Source organism: Temnothorax americanus, unplaced genomic scaffold, assembly GCF_048541705.1.
Source record: "Temnothorax americanus isolate GAGA-0224 unplaced genomic scaffold, ASM4854170v1 Scaffold2, whole genome shotgun sequence".
NCBI lineage: Eukaryota > Metazoa > Arthropoda > Insecta > Hymenoptera > Formicidae > Temnothorax > Temnothorax americanus.
This window is the reverse complement of record NW_027509338.1, coordinates 4,741,833-4,759,176: the sequence shown is the minus strand read 5'-3', so window position 1 is coordinate 4,759,176 and position 17,344 is coordinate 4,741,833. Positions and strand designations below refer to the sequence as shown.

The 17,344-nt window shown below is 37.1% G+C and overlaps 2 protein-coding genes across 2 annotated transcripts in view; one reads left to right on the top strand and one right to left on the bottom strand.

Annotated features, from left to right (window-relative positions):
- LOC143897179 (rho guanine nucleotide exchange factor 17) overlaps positions 1-17,344 on the bottom strand; it is a 116,798-nt gene that overhangs the window by 58,596 nt on the left and 40,858 nt on the right. The window lies entirely within an intron of this gene.
- Pasi1 (septate junction component pasiflora 1) lies at positions 1,558-5,751 on the top strand. The gene is made up of 6 exons (XM_077405119.1): positions 1,558-1,736; positions 2,314-2,408; positions 2,543-2,642; positions 4,001-4,188; positions 4,278-4,328; positions 4,411-5,751. The coding sequence occupies exons 2-6, from the start codon at positions 2,322-2,324 to the stop codon at positions 4,492-4,494; spliced, it is 510 nt and encodes a 169-aa protein (XP_077261245.1). The 5' UTR covers positions 1,558-1,736; positions 2,314-2,321; the 3' UTR covers positions 4,495-5,751.

Genomic DNA, 17,344 nt, shown 5'->3' with positions numbered 1-17,344 from the left:
ATCGTCTTGAGTTACATCGTGAAAGCGTGAAACGCGCGTAAAACGACAGGATATACGTGCGGGATTTCCCGCGTCGAGCTGTAGTTTTCTTCTCGCGCGACAATCGAATTATCATCGATTGATCTCAGCACGGTAGGTTTCTGTTTTCCTTTGCGGTGCACCAAAATGACGACCCGCTGCGGAAACCGCGGTCAGGTAACACGAAACCGTTGCACTACATTTTCCGCGGGTTCGATGACGTGCAGACGGCTCGATAATAAATGTGACAACACAGCGAGTTTATCGCAAGATTATTATAAATAATAAAATCCATTCATTCCGGGAAGATATATTTGTAAACTATCGCAGTAAAAAAAATCAGTTTGTTTCCTCTCTATTCAATTTTTATAAATATCTAAAGACTCAGAGAATTGCTATTTCCATTCATTTGTAGCAAAAGAAATTACCGAAATAAATCATACAATGTAAAAATCACGGAAATTACTGCCTCTTCAAGAGATTTTGCGATCTTTGAAGTACGCGGCGAATTATAAAGTAGGTAATGTCACGCTACTCTTCAAACGCACGACTTAATAGAAGATATAAATGTGACCATTTCTATTTCTATCCAGACTGACCTTGCACTGCGATATTAATAGATGGTAAATCGCTGTGCAAATACAGATAGCGTTGCTACATTGAGTTCGTCGCACCTGCTTGTTAGATAAATTGATAAATTCCAGCACTAATCTTTATAAGGGTTCAATTACATTACATAAAACAGACATTGCATTCTTTTCACCGGTCAATGCTCAAGCTTGTTGATAAAAGAAAAGTGATTTTTATACAGATACATATTAGTTGTATTCCTAAACGTTTATTTAAACTTTCCAATTTTCTCGAAACTCTTTATGTACGTTTTTGAATAGCACTATAAAATATATTGTGATCATATCCTAAGAGATAGGAATGTGAGACTATATACAGTACATATTTTAAACCAAGCGCCGCAGACGGTATAGCGATTTCTGGTTACATTTGTTCATCAGCCGCACTGTGTCAATAACAAATGGATCGATTGTTGACAAGTTGACAAATTGATAAAAAACAAATAGATACATTCACTATTTATGGAAAATAAGACTCACTCAAATTTTTTAATGTAGTTTATTAACAATATTCAGATTCGATATATTGTGGTTTTGTATAATAAAATAAATATTGATTTTATAAAAGAAAAAGAAAAGAATAAAAAACAGATAACTTGTTCAAAATCTCTTCTACACGATAAAAGATTAATTGTAAAATACAAATTTTTTGTAAGCCAAACGAGTTAAAATATGCAATAATAAATAAGAAGTTCAAATTTTATTAAGTATATTACTCAGAGATATTTTAAAATTTTTTAAATCTTCTTTATAGTAAATGACTAATTGTAATATTTGCAACCACGGTGTGTTATGGTGCATGGCATCCTTTAGCCAACTGTTCAGAGTTGGTGGATCGACGCGTTATACAAGCTTTACGAAAAGGGAACAGCCGGCATCGTGACCTGTTCGCAAAGTGGAGGGGGTTTCCAATGCTGACACGACGCCATTAACCGTACGTCCATCGACGCGTGTATGGCACTGTTTGTCAGTTCTGCTGTTATTCCGAGGCGATTCGAGCATTCGAATCTTGGTGACCGCGGTGGCAGTCGACGTTTGCGAAAGGAGTCCGATTGAAATCATTTTTCTCGCCCGCACCCCCGAGAATTCGTAAGTACGAGCGAGAGAGGAACGATTTTTGAAAACAACTTGGTGCTGGGTGTTCGACATGAATCGACTGCATTGTCGCATCGTGTGCCGTGGCGATGAAAAACGCGCGATTGGTATCCGGAGTTTTAGCGTCAATATCGCGCCGGGCGAGAAGGGCCGTGTCTCGTTTAAAAATTGCAAATATGTATTAATTGTTTTGTACGCGTTTGACCATTTCACATGAGCAAAATCCAACTTGCGTGTCAGAATTGATTGTTCCGCCTCTTGTAACATGAGTCTGCAACGCTATCAACTAGTGTATTGACGCTTCTTCGATATCAGTGTCTGTGGAAATGTCGTAAACGTGAATGTTAACGCGATTATTCGGACGTAAAATTGATTTTGCGCATCGACATGATTTTATTTTAATCTCAATAAAGCTTCCACGAGCAGTTCTGTCAATACGTATTTACGTTGGTAACTCTGATGCGCGTCGACGCCCAAGTTTTGCGACGATTGTTCAATAACGTCATAAGTCAGCGAGACCGCACGCTTGAAGCGCGCTTTACGTTCTCTCACATTCGAATTTTGATTTCAGTGTAAACAATGGCGATTGTGGAATCCTGTTGGTCGCCGTGCATCTGGTCGAACAGCGTTAAGACCGGTTGCAACGCTATAGCGTTTTACACAGTGGTGAGCATCTCTTAATTGGCTAAGAAGTTCCATGTAATTAGAGGCAGAGTTAAAGTATATCTAATGGAATATAATTTTAACATTCTGAGGTTTATTGTGCAAATATCACATAATCAATATTTTTTTTCTTTCAGGCAATTAGTGTAGTGTTAATTACGCTAATATGCTATCAACTGGCTGGTGGCGATTCTACACAGATATACAATCCGTTATTTGAAGCTGATGTAAGGGGATGTAAGTAAGATATTAATCATGTATAAATGAGTTTGTGGGAAAAAATTAAGCTAAATTTAGTCTTGTAAAATATGGATAACTAATATTTTTTGCAGCAAAAACTATATTTTTTGCAGCGAGAGCTATATAGTTTAGCAATAGTAGCAAAACCTTTTGTTCTCGCTGGAAAAAATGTTAGTTATCCATATATTATGACTATTTTATCTATAGTAGCTAATCTTTTTATACACTGAAGTGTATAAAATTTCAGAAACGGATATGAATTTTAGAACGCTAACTTACGTATATTTCGTTCTTACAGTTTTCAAAGATTTTCGAAACTATATTTATGAAATGTATTTGTTCATACATATGACGTGAGAAATGTTTAATTATTAGTTATTACTTTAGCTAATCACACATTAAAATGCGATATTATAGTCGAAATTAAAAGAATCAACTTTTACTCAGGTCCTTTTAAATAAGAATACAAGTAAGATTGATCATATACAAATACGAGTTTAAGCAGTCACAAGTATAACTTCCGCATCAATCAGAAATTAATGATCCAACATTTGCAAAATTAAATAAACAATATCTATATAATTAAGTAAAAATCTATTGACATTTTAAAAATCTATTGACATGTGACTATACGATTTAGATCACTTTGCTTTAACAAAATTCGAGTTTTCTTTATATTTTATGTAAAGTTTTTTATGCTAATTCCTGAAGAATGCGAATAGCAAAAACGACGGAAAGTTTAAATAAAGCTACAAAATCTTAACCTTTGCATTATCTAGAGAGGGTCATAAGTCATATAATTTTATTATCACGTTTTCATTAAGCTGGTGAATGAGTGACTTCACTTCTTTTTGTCAAGTTCTGACTGTCATTTCTATTTAAATCATATTTTATACTATAATCACTAGTCAAATTTTATTTTTCTCGTAAAAGATAAAAATTTTCTTTTTTTGTAACACTACTTTTTGATCACCCAACCTTAAAGTATTCACCTATTTATATAATTTAAAATTGTTTCATTAACACTAGACCTACCAGAACTGTTCAAATAACTGGTTTATAATATTTTATAAAAATTACTCAATTTATATAACGGTATATTGTCATGACTTTTATTGTAATGTGTAAATAATTAAATTGATCAATTTACTCTTTCCTTTCATTTCTTTCTTAAAAGAGATACATACAGTATATTTAAATAACATAAATTAATTGTCAGTGTTTCTAACGTTAATTAGTCTTATTAGTTCATAGGCTTATACTTTACTATAGTTTATAGATTCATATAAGCTTTTAACTTTTATGATATTTTTAGTATTCTATTCAAAAAAATGAGAGACGCCCGCAATTTTTAGCTATGCAAGTTGTCGGAGGCTTCTTCATCTTTTACCTGCTTCTGTTGGTCATATGCGCTTTGTTAATGGTTTACGGCATAAAGGAAGGCGTACGTGGATGGTTATTGCCATGGCTCGTTGGATGGTTCATCGTTTGCTTGTTCCAGTTAGTCTTCGGACTATGGCTTTTAGGCGGCTATTATATTTATGTGAGTTCCTTTTCTTTATTTTGGCAATGAGTCTGTTATCGTTCGATAAAAGTTCGCAATCATATCACTTATTTATGTTTTTACTTTAGTTGGACTCTGTATTCGCGACATTATGTAATTGGCTTTGGATGTCTTACAACGTAAGTGTATTTTTTTGTTTGTAGCGTGTTTCCGTGTTATCTAAGCTTTCTGGTCTTCATATCTCCCTGTTTTTTTTTACAGATATACTGCTGGCTGGTTGTTTTGTCAATGTACAGAATATTTGCGAAGCTGCAGTCTCCGAACATAGAACTTTTGTGGCCTTGAAGGAAAGCGCAATGTATACGATACAGCAATACGTATATACATCTATTGCCACCAAAGTAAGGAAGAATCTCTATTTCCATTTACTCGTAAACTCGTCGTAAGAACGCGTGAACTTGTTAATAATAACGCAAAGTTCTCCAATCGTTTTAATAAATATTTTCGAAATGTTTCAACGGGTGTTTAAGAAAGCGAAATTCGCCTTTTCATCGATGTATTAGATATTTTGACAATTGGGCTTAAAGACTTTTATGACATGTACTTGTAATACAATATGCATTCGACCATATTTGTTTTTAAGGACGTTCTCTTGTCCTTATACCAGAGAAAATCGATTTTCTTAGGATTTTCTTGAAACTGTGAATATACGTTAATTTAGGTATGCTTTATGCGTGGTATAAATTTCAGTACCTCTTCCGGTATAAAAAATAAAGATACTGAGCCTCAAAATTTCGAAAAAAAATTTTTAATTTAATTTTTTTTAGTTTTGGCATTTTTTCCTTATAGAACTCGACGAGAAAAGCAACTTTGGTCCTCTTGGTCAACCTCGTATCTCTTACCGTTTGGCCTGTAAAATCTTTTCATTAGTAAAAGTTGAAACTTGAGGCTCAATATCTTTATTTTTTATACCGGAAGAGGTACGGAAATTTATACCACGCATAAAGCACACTTAAATTAACGTATATTTACAGTTTCAAGAAAATCTTAAGAAAATCGATTTTCTCTAGTATAAGGACAAGAGAACGTCCTTAATAACGTTTCTAAAAATCTTAGAGATTTTGGCCCGCGTCAAATAAATCCCAATTATATTTTTGTATATTTTATATTTATATAACATTCAATTATAACATTGGTCACGTCGTAGCGCATTTCTACTTAAGTTTCAATAATATACAACTATAGTCGATGAGAAGGCACGATATTTTATTCATAATAAGAGACTGAGAGAGGCCTTTTAAAATATCCGTCCAAATAATCATCATAATAAGCTTAGAATCTCGTTGAATAAACAAATCAAAATAGTAATGATAGCATCAGGTTAGTTGAAAATTCATGTTAGGTCTTTTTACATGACCGTTTTACACGTTGTTCTGAGTATATTAAGATATTATACATTTTTTTCTACAAACTATTTTTTCTACAGCATTAGTACAATAAAAAAAATATATAAATTACTCGATATAGAAATAAGCATCTATTTATATTATACAAACAATTTATATTAAGAATAAATAAATATTCCATTATTACTATCTTTTATTATAAATGTAATTATTTACGTTATTTTTCTATTCTCCCTTCCTGGTATACAAAAAGCCTTGTTTATACGACATAAAATAATATTTAAAGAATCTTTAATTACAAATCTAATATACGTTTTTTACTGGAAGCAATATTTGTAAAAAAGAACAATTAACAACTTTTATGTTAACAGTTCTCATATTTCTTATGCTGTACGACAGTAGATGGCATGACGATTCACTTTATTCGAGCAAAGAAAATGTTATCTACAAATGGTATTCTCACAGATTATACAGTATTAAAAGGTAAATTTTATAACAAGAAAATTCTTATGATTTTGTAACATTCACATAATAACAGATATAAATATTATATTTTTACATCACGTGTCTCATGATAACTTGTCATTATTTAATATTTCTATTGTTTTACAAAAAGATTACGAGTCGTTGGCTTATTTAACAGTAACATATACTATGACTTATATCCTGTTATTCAATTGCGGAGAGACCTAATGCAGAAATTGTGCATCTGCAGTGCATTACTATAAATCGAGCAACTGAGAGTTGCGCATATACATCGATTCCCGCGCGTTTACAGCAACCTATATGTTTGAACTGCTTGAAGTCGTACAGCATCATATCTTAAATATTAGAAATTGTTGCAAAATGTAATCTTTATTTAAATTTTTATAATGTTTTCAACTTAATAAAATTTCTTAACTCATACGCATCCATAGATTTCAATTTGTTTATATCTGCTTCTATGTTTTGTCTTCTGCACAGCTGTTTATCGTTAATCATTCATATAAGAGTATATGTGATAAATGTGTAGATGTATGTAAATGTCCACAGTGTATTGAGCTCGAGTCCGCGGGTTCGCTAAGTTCAAATGAATGTATGAATCAGTCATTCCTGGGTGAGTAACATCCGAATTGTCACAGTTTATCGTTTAACTTACGGAATGACGGGATGAAAATCGTACGGTCAATGATGCGCGCCGATTATCTTTGCGAGAAACCAGGCGCTTTCTAAGCGCGACCCAAGCAGCGCGGTTCCTGTTTCAGTGATTAATGACGCGAGAAATCCTCCCTCGTCGGACCACCGGGTTTGCGCGCGAGCCCATCTGTCGAAGGCGATATTAATGGATTCGTCCTAGTGAAACGTAGCTTCGTATCTTGCATCCAATTAGCGACGCGGTCTGTCGTGCAGAGTGCGGAGAGAGCGCGCGCGCGCGCGCGGAAGGCTTGACAAATTCTCGCGAAATAACGGCGCATGTTCGCGGATTAACGGCGCGCGTGTCTATATCGTCGCCTCTGGCGGCATTTGAAGCGTAGTTAAGCTGATATTTTGCGGTGATAACCGTTATCGTTTGTCTTCGCTGCGGACGTATATCTTCGAACAGAATGATTCGTCATTCTCGGCGCTCATTCTTATGAGAATATGCTTAGCAATGTGCAAAATAAATATAAAAAAGATAAATCAAATTTATTATTAAAAACTATTTAAAAAAATTTATATAAGATATATATGTATATATATATGTATATATAGAGAATTTTGTATTAAAAAAATTATTTCATTAAATTTGAGAACTAAAAATAGTTTTATCTTTTGTACTTATAGTTTATAGAACTCTGTTGAATTCTTAAGATTCACGGTTGTGGGACTGCAAGTAGCGTTTTCTGCGGCCGCAATCTTTCCTTTCTGCCGATAGCTCTACACGCGCATATACACATGCGTAAATTGTAGGCGGCTTAGAAGTGCTGATAAGACTGATACAGCGCATAACGCGTCCATAAACGGCGTATAAAAGTATGAATAGAACATTCTTCTTGTACTGATAATGTCGGGAGGAAAACACGTTTCTGTATATAGGCTCGTCCAAAACACACTGTTTAAAAGTATCATTTTATACATTTTACTTCTTGTCCTCTTTCGCTTATTGTTTTAACAATATTAATTTGAACTCTTCTTATGCGTAACTTCATTTTTTGCATTAATAAATATTTCTTATAGCGTTTTTCACTGGCAGAGCCGGTGCGCACTCAGTGCACATTAAAGCCGTCGTACACAAACCAACGTAAAGTGTATGTTTAATATAATCGGGTTAAATCATGAAATCCTCAATATTCTTTATTGCACTATTTGGTAAAATATGTACTGAGTATTTTATCAGTCGAAATATTTGCATTTTACTTTAAATATTAGAAACTAAATCAGTGTACAACGGCTTTAATGTGCACTGAGTGCGCACCAGTTCTGCCCCAGTGAGAAAAACGCTATTATATAAATACAATAAAATCTATTATACTCATATATATAATTTATTTTTTTTTAATGTACAGTCTCTCTCTCTCTCTCCCTCTCTCTCGTACTGTATACATTTTAAATTAATAAAATTTGTACGATCGTAAGGACGTAAAACTGAGCATCCGTAAAATTTGTTTGCGATAAAAACCCGCGGACCGAGAAAATGACAGCGAAGGAGCATCGACAGAGCGATTTCGCCATATGACGACGAAGTCAAGCGAGTCAACGGCCCTAAACGTCAAGCTGAAAGGGCGGAAACGGCGGGCCGTGCATAAATAAGCGCCTGGAAACCACAATGCGTTTGCGGAGACGTCGCGTGTGGGCAGCGGCCGCGGTGCCGTCGTACTGGCCACTCGACCTGAAAATCAATGTGAAACAATTTGGCTGACGACCTCTCACGTGACACGCCGTAAATCTCCGGAACGTCGATGATCTTCGCAGGTATTTGATTTCCGACGCGCCGCGATAGAATGTAACGAGTTGTACCGACGAGAGCGGGACTTGTCGATGCAAATTGGGATCCTAAATCTTAGGAGAACGCACGTAACATGTAATAATATGCCATATACAACGAATCATATATAGAAACTGAATAATATCACAATAATCATTCTTGACAGGCCTAATGTCAATGGCAATCACAAAAGATAAAGTTATAAAAAGAAATATACGTACTATTTCTTTTCAAGATACTCCTAAAATATCAATTATTTATTCATTACTAGTTTAACTTAAGATTTAATTGTACATTAACTACATAATTCCGTAGGTTTTACTTTCGCTGTATGAATTTATTGCAGAAGCACAACGATTCTTGTTGCAATTATTATAATAACTATAATATACGTGTAATCGTAAAATAGATTTGTTACCGTAATCTCTCATATGTGCGCTTTCGCGTAAATACAACAATATTAGAAGACACTTAGGTTGAACATGGTTAATCATATATCTCTGTACTTTCGTGATTAACAATAATTACGCCCGCGAGTGCCGTTTAAGGACACCGCGAACTTTCGACTTTCCCTTCGCTCCATCTTCCAATTACAATCGCCGCGTTTGGATGAGTCTTAACGTCTCTAGAGCGTTTCACGAGTCGTTGTCCACCGTTCATTAAGCCGGTTTCACGATTTACGATTCTGCCGAGCAAAATGCGAATAATCGAGAAGGAGACGGAAAAGCCGGGGGAAATATATCGTGGCGCCTTAAGAGAAAACGAGAGGAGGACAAGCTAAAAGGAGCGGAATCACTCGTATAATGGTCGTATCTCGTGCTGGTAGTATCCGTAGCGAGCATTATGGTTTCATAAAATATTACGACGCGTACACGAAAGTCCCGTCGAGCGGCGCCCGACTTATATCCCCGTAAAACGGAGATTAATCTTTCGCCACTTATATATTTTAATCCACGACGGATTCCACTCTGTTCTTGTTGGTTCGTGTTTTATCGTTTCATGAATGAGAAGCGACGATAAGCATCCAGATATACTATCGAGTTATCGGATATCGATCTACGAGAAGCTATTTTAAAAATCGTAATCTTAGGTACACATACTTTCTTGATTGCGCGCTCTTTGACGATTTTCAATTAAGTTTTTTCCAATCTTTAAATTTCAGAAAATAATATACGGTATATTGCGTAATTGTCCTACATTTATTTATATTCTTCAAAATTAAAGCCATAAACTTTAAAAAAGAAAATTATTGCGTTTAATTAAAATCCTTATGTTTACTTAATCTTATCACCACAGTATATAAACGTAGGAAGAAATTATATCGATACTGATTCATTTACGCATGACTTACGCTTGCCCAAAGCAAAAAAATTTTATTCAATGCATTTAAAGCCTCGACGGAGTCCGATGTTTATCCTTCCATCTTCCTCGGAAAAAAATAACACCCTCGGTCAGTGGCTCCAATTTCATCTTGACGTGAATATCAGAGTACACCGAAAAAGAAGTGGATATACGTTTTAAGAAAACACTTAAGTTACGGTCTGCTCCGGTTCAGGTTTTGAGGCGCCCTGAGGTCGAACGATAACCATTCGAACAGATATGGTTGAGTAAACCTCTTCAAACGGCCTCCTATAAGTTGCTAGAATGTATTCGATCTATTCATGCGCATTTTTTTTTATCTTTTATTGTTGACGCGGGAATGCTCGCACACAAAAAACAAGTATTTTACCTGCTTTTCTGGCATGAAAAGATTCGTTTCTCTTCTTATTATTAATCCTTCGTACTGTTCATATTTGATGCAAAATTTAATCGCAATTAGATGAACAAAAACATTAGCATCTTTATCGGAGTACTTTATAATCAATGGACTCTTTGGAAATTAATTTAATAAAAAAATGCAAAATTAAAAAAATTATGAGAAAAAATTCTAATTTTAGACAAAGATCAATTGTTAAGATATTAATATAACAACGTTTAATATAAATGTGTAATTTTTAATTCAATAATACAACTTTAATAAAAAAAAAAACAAGACCTTCAAGTATTAAATCTCATTATTATTCTTCACTAAATTGTTAGAAAAAAAATAATTTACATTTTAAATATCACTATGTTTCATTAGGAATAAATAATTTTTAAGTTCATAAATAGATACTTATAATTTAATCTTTCAAATCTTATATTTGCACGGTCAAAACGAAGAGAGTAAACGCAGAATATAAAATTTTGACAAACCCTGGCGAAAGAACTGCATCTCGCATGACGCAATCGAGAAAAGAAATTTTTTAAAGAATCGACGCGGATTGTTGCTGAGGCAGTGCGTATGCAAAGGGACCGACGTACTGTCTCATAACGTATGTATCTCGCTTTCTATCGAGGCCCGCGGAACCATATTAGTGCATCCTGCATTGCACAAACCGCAATGGCCGGTTGCTGCCTGACTCCATATTAGCAGCGCGCCGCCGTTCTTTTTGCGTATATACTTCATTGATCGTAGCAACATACATATGATATTTACACGATAATGCACTTGTATGATTGCATTATCTTTGGCAGATATGCTACTATTGTCCGAATGATACGGCGGTTCCTCTTTTTTTCTTTGTTACTAAAACGCTAATTTTATAATATAATTGAAGTTTATAATGTATAAATTTCTTAAACATATCAAATGGCTCTCGAATTCTTTTTTATTTCCGTATTTTTATATATTTTCTTGCAAATTTACAGGATGTCAATGTTCCAATCGCTCAAGGACAACTCTGTCGAAGAATCCTAACGTGGATGATCCTTTGTAAACGACCCGCGATCGTAGATCATGCGTCTCGTGCGAATCTCCGCGCCACAGGTTATTTATAATTGTTAGAGGCGCATTGTAACGAGTGCCTGAGTTATTGGACGTCGCGAAGAATATTGTGTCCTCGTTGAACCTCCTGTCACGTCACGGCCATGCGCATACTTTGTATCACACCCGTTATACTTGCGAGCTGCTCTCAGGCGATGAGGAAGCGTCGCGGACCTCGACCGACTTAAACCGCATTTCCTCGCTGCATCGCGAATCCCACGGTTTCTATAACAAGCCTCGCGGTACAAGTTTTCAAGTTCTTTATACCTCAATTATAACGCGCGGCAACGTCAGGGAAATAAGTCAAGAGATAATTTGGATGTTAAATTAAAAGCACAGTTAATAAATCGTCTGTGAATTACTTCATTATTTCTCCTGATAACCAGGAAATATATTTACGCTTATGCCCAATTACTGCACCTTCCATGAATTGTATACTTTTCACTGGCATGAATAAATTCTCCTTCTGAGAATTAAATTCATAAATTGTCTGAAGCAATCATTTAAAACGATTATTTATATATATAATAAGGCCCTACCTATAAGTGTCTTCATATCGTCCTGTAAATAGATTTATATTTTTTCCTTAAATATTAATAACTATACATGGAGTAACTATCACTTTTAAACACAATAAATAATAATTTATAAATATAATCTGTTGTTAATATTTTTGCGCATAAATTAAATATTAAAAAAATTAGTTATTATATTTCATATTTTTGACATCTCGAAGAAAAGTTACGCAACAGTCCTGCATTTATTCTTATAAAAATTAAAATAGTTAAACGAGGTTTAACTGTTTGTTTCTAATTCTACATATATACTTCTAAGAAGGATCGGCAAATCAGGTAAGCCTCAGATAATTTAAATCAATGTTTATGGAACAATTCCTAAGGCTTTATGGAAGTCTAAATCTGCTGCTGGACGCACGTTCTTATATATCTTCGCAACTGGTACTCCTACGGGATTCCACCACACAGAATAGCGAGACCTAAAGACCTTGTAGATCCCTCGGACGAGGTTTCTCTCGCGTCCGGTCGCGTGTCGCGGATCCGCGTCGCCTTCGTGGCGTCGAATTAATTTTCATGGATTTCCGCGGGGCGAACGAGACAGGCTCGCGCCACGAACACGATCGTTCCCCGGCCGTGGAAGAAAATTAATTGGATGCGGCTGCAGCTTTACGGCTGTCACCATTATACGGCCTTTACAGGCAGCTTAAAGCGTCGTTGCGCCGCGCCATACGAGATAGTTAACGATTAATGCGATCGTCCGTTCGCTCGCTCGCTCGCGTTCACCGGCGCATGTTTCACACGCGGGGTCTCGACGAGCCTGGACGACGTTAATTGCACTATCAAGTAACGCGAGGGTGCCGCGTACCGCCCGCGATAATTGCGCTTAACTGGTCGCCTCAATTGGAATGAATTATCGTTTTCTCGCGATTACTTTTTTCGCCGTCTCATCTGCCACGGATATCATCTGTCTCGTGTATGTTTATTATGTTTCACCCACCAACTGTATCACTACTACATAAATTTAACGAATATTAAATTGAATCGCTGACAGCTGTACAAATTGACAACTTTTATAAAAGAAGAAACTGCAAGATAAACTTCTAAAATTTTTTAAAGAAAAACACGTTATAACATTCCGTGACGAATATAATACGTAAGAATAAACAATTTTTTAAAATCTTTTTATATGTATGTGTATATTAACAAATTAATTATAATTTTTTATAATTTAAATATCATTAATTTTATTTTGTCACATATCTTGAATCGATTTTCAGGTTTTAATCTACAAACATGTGAATCACTCGAGCGACGATCGTGTGGTGTGTAACAATCACTTTGACGCGAAACTACGCAGTATAGGTAACGAACGCAGTTCCTGCCACGCGCTTTTTACCGGAACCCGCAAATAGGCCGACAGTGTCCAATTTCACATTACGCAAAACTGACACCGAGCACGTCCGTTCAGTTCTCCATCTGCACCTGTACATCGTAACGCAGGCGCCCGCAAGGACGAATCTAAATTACCGCTCTCGCAATTAATACGTGTCACGGTCGTCGTAAATAAACGAAGAACACGCAGACATGCGGCTGTCGCTCGTAAACTGCGGACACTGCGGCGAGCGCGAACGTGATCAATAACAATTCCGCGGGTTGCCGCACCGGTTGCCGTAACCCGAATAACGGCGACGATCGTTGTCGATTACGCAATCGTTAATCGATACGCAAAGTTACCGTAGATTGTATCGTCCGCGGGTTTATCCCTCCCTCTCCCCGCGATCGAGTAAAAGGCAAATAAATTAACTGTGCCTCTTTAATTCCGAGAGCGGCGCGATTAATTGGAGAAATGCTCGCATGCGGTCGCGTCGTCGTGATGCATTTATTACACGTGCGAGACACGCTTTCCCACGATCGCGAGACAGCTTTTCCTTCTGTCCTCTTGCGAAAGAGATTCGGAGGTTCCGCCGGTATTCTTGAGAGAACCCGGATGCTCAGGGGATCAAAGGATATGAGGAACGCGCCGCTGTATTAATACCGAAATCCCTATTATTATTGAAATCATTCGGACCCCGAGGGTGTCACGGTGTGTTAAAGCTACTATGCTTGTTTCTGATGTGCTATTATATACCGGGTGTATGCGAATAAAGAGTTATTGCAGCGTGCATGGTGGTCCACGCGAAGATAAAGAGGATTGACGTATATTGTTATTTAAATTTAATATTGTCAATTTAACTGCTATGATAAAATATTACGGTCAGATCGATTTCACACTCAATAAATAAATGATAAATAATTTATCTATAAATTTATTTAAAAATAATTTGTTTTTCCTTATATAACAAAGAACTGATACTTACATATTGAGATTTACTATTTTTGTATTAAATTTATTCGTACTTTCATTCTCCGTAATTGTAAAAGGAATGGTCCAATTAAAAATGTGTGAATAATAATATAATACAAATTATTTCATTTTGCAATTTTTTTGATTATTTAAATTAACATAGTTATTTAAACTAATATTTTATTAAAAACGATGACATTATGTATCTCAGTGCCTATATATGCTTAATGGATTAAGCACGTTACTTTCACAAAAAGGTTGTTCTTGCGAGAAGGGAACTTTTCCATGCGATCATTCCTCGCGATTCCCGCGTAAACCGCAAAATTTCAGACGGACACGTCGCGTCGCGCGTCGGCGAGAGCCCGTAAAAGTCGTGGATCTCCCACGCGGATGGATCTCGCGAGAGAGATCGTACGGAGCGACGCTGGTAGAGCGGATTATGGAGTTTACGTGTCGTATTATCATAGACAGTGCGATGTCACGAGCGCCTCGTCTCGTGTACCGGGGCCTTATAGGAGCGGCCCCGATCGACCGCCTCGTATAATCCGCCGATCTGTATTGCGAGATCGATGCGCGAGGCACTGCAGCTGGCACACGTACCGTACGTATGCGCACGTCGATGCCGATATACACGGGTCCGTCCCTCGTAGGAATTAATCCCGATCGTGGTTCGACGATCCGTCATTGGACGGGACCGGTGAGCTTAGCTGCGCGTCCGAGACGCGAGCGCATACGACGGACGTCCAGCAAATGCAGGGATACGCTGAGAATCGGTAATAGTTTTACGACGTTGACAGAGACGAACTGCGGGCAGAACAATGAAAGCAAACGTGAGAAGCATGAACGCGCAACTTCGAAATTGTCCACTTTCCAAGACCGCATCGTGGATGTTTTTTGAATTATTTTTATATACCGATTTACACTCACATTATACTACATTAAATTTCATTGATCTATTTTTTTTTTTTTATTACTGATATAACTGATTTATGGGCCTGTAGCCTTCATAAACTTTTACATATAAATGCTCGTAATATGTCGGAACTGCTGTCCAATTCATCAAAAAGAATTTAGAGTTAATATATAAGATATAAGAATAGTCGTTAATAAATCTCGAGCCACACTATGTTAAAACAGACGTCAGATAATTTAAGAACCAAATGAAATTACTCGCGCATTAACTTTGGGGTACATCATTTAGATGAATTATTTAATATTAGCCGCCGAGATATATACTCTCGCGTGCGTCCTAAGCGTAACGCATAGTTGATGCGATTAAACGAAATTTGACGCGCACTCATAATCACCGGCAATGTGCATTATCTTATCACGCGCGATGGATCGCGGCCGCAAGAAAACGAGTTCTAATGACCGTAAGAGCCTTCTTATTCGGTATAAGAAGCTACCGTACCCGCTTATTATTCCTAGCGGAAGACGAAACAAGGACGAGAAGGTAACGCGAGTATCACGTGCAAGGCGACCATAGCTTCTGCACCGAGAAGAGTCTGATGCCTCGAGCATTTCGGCGCGGCGTTCTCGAGAAGAAGAGCACGCCGCTACTCGTGGGAAGATAGAATTGGGTTAATCCTACGAGCCGAGTTCTCCGTCACCGCGAGAGGGCAAACTGTTGTCGGGACGAACACGGCGCGTACATTTGTCAAAGTCCACGGGACTTCCGACGCGCGTGGAGAACGCGCTTCATGCGGCTCTCGTCGTGAAAACAGCATACATGGCGGCGGCGTTTATTCGCGAAACACAAGAGGAAATAAAATCCAAAGAGTGTGTTCCACTTGAGGCATTTTAAAAGAGAGTGTGCTCTAAATATAGAAGAGTCGCCTTTGTCGCATTTATATCACAAATGAAACGAAAGGAAAGTTTCTGTGTATGCTGTATTCAATAAAATACTAGAATATATCTAACTGTTTATCTAATTATATATCCAATCTAAAATAAAATTGCTAAAATTCATTGTTAAGTAAATTACGAGAAAGATAAATATATTTATTTATGCTGAAAGATAAATGTGCTTCAAAAATGATCAGAGATTCAAGAAAGAAAAAATATACAATTTTAGAGTAAAAATTAAAATCAATAACAAGATAAGACATAAATATCTAAATTTAAGGAAGAAATATTATGAGAGATTAATTCAGTGTGGCCAAGGGGAAGCTGTAACATGTAATATTAAGAGTACAACATGAAGCGAGCCAAAGTATTACCGATTTCTTACACTCGCCGTAATGACGAATAAATTGCTATACATATATACAACCTAAGATAACCCGTCGTGACAGCCGCAGGCTCCATAACGTTCATTCGGTTTCATTTCAGCACCGAGATCAATTTACGCTTTATTACAATTTCCTCATTTCTCGAAAAAAATTATTCAACTTTATGTTAGTTCCGTTCGCGAGTACAGGCGCAGTTTCATTATCGCACTTGCAAAACTGACGATTTTTAAATCTTCAGTAGACATTTCGCGAAAATTTCATAATCTGAAATGAAATATACGCTATGACGCATACCGCGACAAATCGACAGCGGCAGAAATATGAAAGAAACGTATCGCTTGAATCGCAATTGGCACTTTGCTCGAAACGCAACTCTCGTTGCAACCCTGAAACGCAATGCCGAAGACCCGGCGCGCCACTCCTGGTAAGTGCTACTTCCTCGAGGGATCGTTGTTGTGCGGCCAATTGTTGCCGCACCGGTGGTTATATATGCACTCTCACCTGCATAGCTCCGCGTCGCGCGCGGAAATTAAGCGCTTCAAGTACTATTGACTATTCGAGCGTGGCCGCGGCTCTCTCTCCGCCCATCGCCGACGTAATTCCCGGCTATTACGAATTGTTAACGTCGGGTGCCCCATCATTGCGATTAGACGTTCGTGTCAAATCACATAATACGCTCCGTGCTCGACTCGGTGAGGCTCTTCGCGTGCGCGGCCACTTTATATATACGCAGACTTAATAGCATGACGTAAGAAAGTAACAGTCCACATGCGCGCCCGCGTAATTTTTCGTTTTGCATAAGCGTAAGCCCGTTTCAGGCGGCGTCCCGCGATAATATCGTCGAGCAAATACAGCCGGCAATTTGTTTGCAAATGTATGCTAAATGGAATAGCCGCGCCATCCGGCGAAT

Bases quoted from the DNA above. Each gene is read 5' to 3' on its own strand.
- Pasi1 (XM_077405119.1), top strand. From the start codon at position 2,322: ATGGCGATTGTGGAATCCTGTTGGTCGCCGTGCATCTGGTCGAACAGC. The intron at 4,189-4,277 runs GTGAGTTCCTTT...TTTTTACTTTAG, and splicing joins TAGGCGGCTATTATATTTAT to TTGGACTCTGTATTCGCGAC. The intron at 4,329-4,410 runs GTAAGTGTATTT...TTTTTTTTACAG, and splicing joins GGCTTTGGATGTCTTACAAC to ATATACTGCTGGCTGGTTGT.